A 2,357-nucleotide genomic window follows, 5' to 3' on the forward strand; every position below is an offset into this window, starting at 1 on the left:
AAACAGACAGAAAAATTTCCTAAAAGTCCTTCTCTCTAAAGATGAGCTTCTACTTTCGTGATCTACAAGACTTACCTTCAAGTAACGGCATGAAATATTCAGTCAAAAACTGCGCATTGCACTTGAGAAAAAAACAAAACAAAATAAGAACAACTGACACCAGGCTAGTCTGCCTCTGCGCATCCTCAAATATTCAAGAGAAATGGACAAAGCTGTATTATTTAAAAAATAATTACACAATAGCATTAATAGTAATATCAATAATACTGTAATAATACACACGACACGCTTGGAGTGTAGTTATTAGACTAGTGAGGTAATAAAAAGAGCGCAACATAATTTTGGCACACATACACACACACACACACACGCACGCACGCACACACACACACACACACACACACACACACACACACAGGAACCACATATTACAAATGCGTGAGTTTAGGCGCTTCCTGAATCCTTCCCTGAGACGCTTGGTGAGAGGTGAGGTCTGTGTATGTGGGATGGGGATCACAGGGTCCATGATGGTGGTTTCCTGGGATCTGAGCGGCACAGCTGTAGTCCACACTGGTGGATGAGGGGTGGGGAAGATGGCCGAGGTTGAACATGGGGCCCGAGGCTGGCATGGAATCAACAAAATTCCCACCCACATAAACGGGGCTGCCTTGCAAATTGGCGTTGGCAAAGCTGCTGTTGCTCTGCATGCCGTGGTGTTCGTACTCGGAGCCCGGGTACCTCTTCTGTTGCGGGATGCAGCCACCCAAGGGTGCCGTGTACGCGGCCAAACCGTACATGTTTTGCTGGGGCTTGGCGAAGGACGGGGGCGAGGGCGCGTCATAGCTGAGGCCGTTTTGGAGCTGGCCGGAGTATCCAATGTGATTTGGGCCACTCAGCGGCGGGCTTCTATCCGGGGAGTGTCCCAGGGGGGAATGCGGCAGCCCTTTAGACTTCTGGTCCTTTTTGTATTTCATCCTCCTGTTTTGAAACCAGATCTTTATTTGGCGCTCGGTGAGATTCAACAGATTTGCCATCTCCACTCTCCGAGGGCGACAAAGGTAGCGGTTAAAGTGAAACTCCTTCTCCAGCTCCACAAGTTGGGCGCTGGTGTAAGCAGTTCTGACCCGTTTGGAGGCTGGTCCCGGCGGGCTCTTCTCATCACTCACCTCGCCACCTGTAAAAAGGAACCACAGCATCGTCTTAGCGTCTTTTGATCCATTTTATTACCAATGCAATCATAAACTGTAAGCACAACAAGGCCCAGTCCACCCTCACATAGCCCCCCCCACACACACACATCACGCACACACACACACACGCACACAAGTCTCCATCATGGTCTCTACCTGCAGCGGTGCAGCTGTTGCTCTTCTGCTTTGCGTTCTGCCGGGTCTCCTTCATCCAGGGGAAGATCTGCTTCGTGAGGGTTGGTGTGGCAGCATTAGAGGCGCTGCTGGACGGGGACTTCTTCTTCTGGGGTGCAGAGCTGTTGGAGCTGGGAGAGGATGCTGACAGTGGAGGTGCCTGCTGCTCCCCAATACTCGTGGCTTGGCTGCTGCTGCTGCTGTTGTTGCTTTGACTGCTGCTTTGCCGCATGCAGTCTCCGTTCAGGTCACTGTCTTTGAGGGTTGGTGGCCGGACAGCAGAGGTCTGGATGGGACATATTGAGCCCTGGTAGTCACTCTCAATGTTGGAAGTAGGGTATGACTGATGAGCGGGGCCGTAGTTGTAAGAGTCTGGTTTGGGGTAGGTGTAACCTCCAAAAAGTCCAGAGTTATCGTAGTATGTTGCTTTCTGCATTTTGTGGGTTCAAAGCCAATAAGCCAGTGCAACTCTATCCAATGGCATGGGTGTTGTTTATTCACGTGATTGGTGTTTCCCACCGTTGCTCCACTCTGTGACCTATAAAGAGAAATGTATCAGACTCATCTGGGCACACATGAATAAGATCTATACTCATTAGAGCTCCTTAACATTAGTCTAATGACTGTCTGAGATTCAGGGTTTAAATAAAACCAGGAGAATCTCTCTGCTTGGCGCGAGACTCATGCTGCTATAAGCTACAGCATCTATTAAATTAGAAATTGCCAGCTCTCCCCACAGTGTCTATAACGGTGATACATCTCTCAGCCCCAGATTCGAGCCGTCTGACTCATTCCTGGCACAAAACAGTTAAAGTTTAACTTGCGCTAAAAGGGGCCCTCTGGGAGGCTTTAGGAGTCCCTCAGAAATAAGCTGAATCAGCATTTGACACACACATACACACAATAGCCTTTTCACTAATCACAAGGCCTGACAAAGCCCGTCATGCATTGTTCCCTGCAGCAGAAATATAGCCCACCAAGGCCGGGCATACG

At 49.4% G+C, this 2,357-nt stretch overlaps 1 protein-coding gene across 4 annotated transcripts; it reads right to left on the minus strand.

The window, feature by feature from the left end:
* Nucleotides 1-428: 428 nt before the first annotated feature.
* hoxd3a (homeobox D3a) lies at nucleotides 429-1,831 on the minus strand. Of its 4 annotated transcripts, XM_070914475.1 has the most exons (3): nucleotides 1,323-1,831; nucleotides 1,256-1,270; nucleotides 429-1,174 (listed from the first exon to the last, which is right to left on the minus strand). In XM_070914475.1, the coding sequence occupies exons 1-3, from the start codon at nucleotides 1,798-1,800 to the stop codon at nucleotides 429-431; spliced, it is 1,239 nt and encodes a 412-aa protein (XP_070770576.1). In that variant the 5' UTR covers nucleotides 1,801-1,831. The 4 variants fall into 4 exon arrangements, with proteins under 4 accessions (XP_070770576.1, XP_070770577.1, XP_070770575.1 ...); XM_070914476.1 differs by lacking the exon at nucleotides 1,256-1,270 and having other exon boundaries at nucleotides 1,359-1,831; XM_070914474.1 differs by lacking the exon at nucleotides 1,256-1,270 and having other exon boundaries at nucleotides 1,347-1,831.
* Between the last annotated feature and the right edge of the window lie 526 nt (nucleotides 1,832-2,357).

This window comes from Enoplosus armatus, chromosome 11, assembly GCF_043641665.1.
Source record: "Enoplosus armatus isolate fEnoArm2 chromosome 11, fEnoArm2.hap1, whole genome shotgun sequence".
Taxonomy (NCBI): Eukaryota; Metazoa; Chordata; class Actinopteri; order Centrarchiformes; family Enoplosidae; genus Enoplosus; species Enoplosus armatus.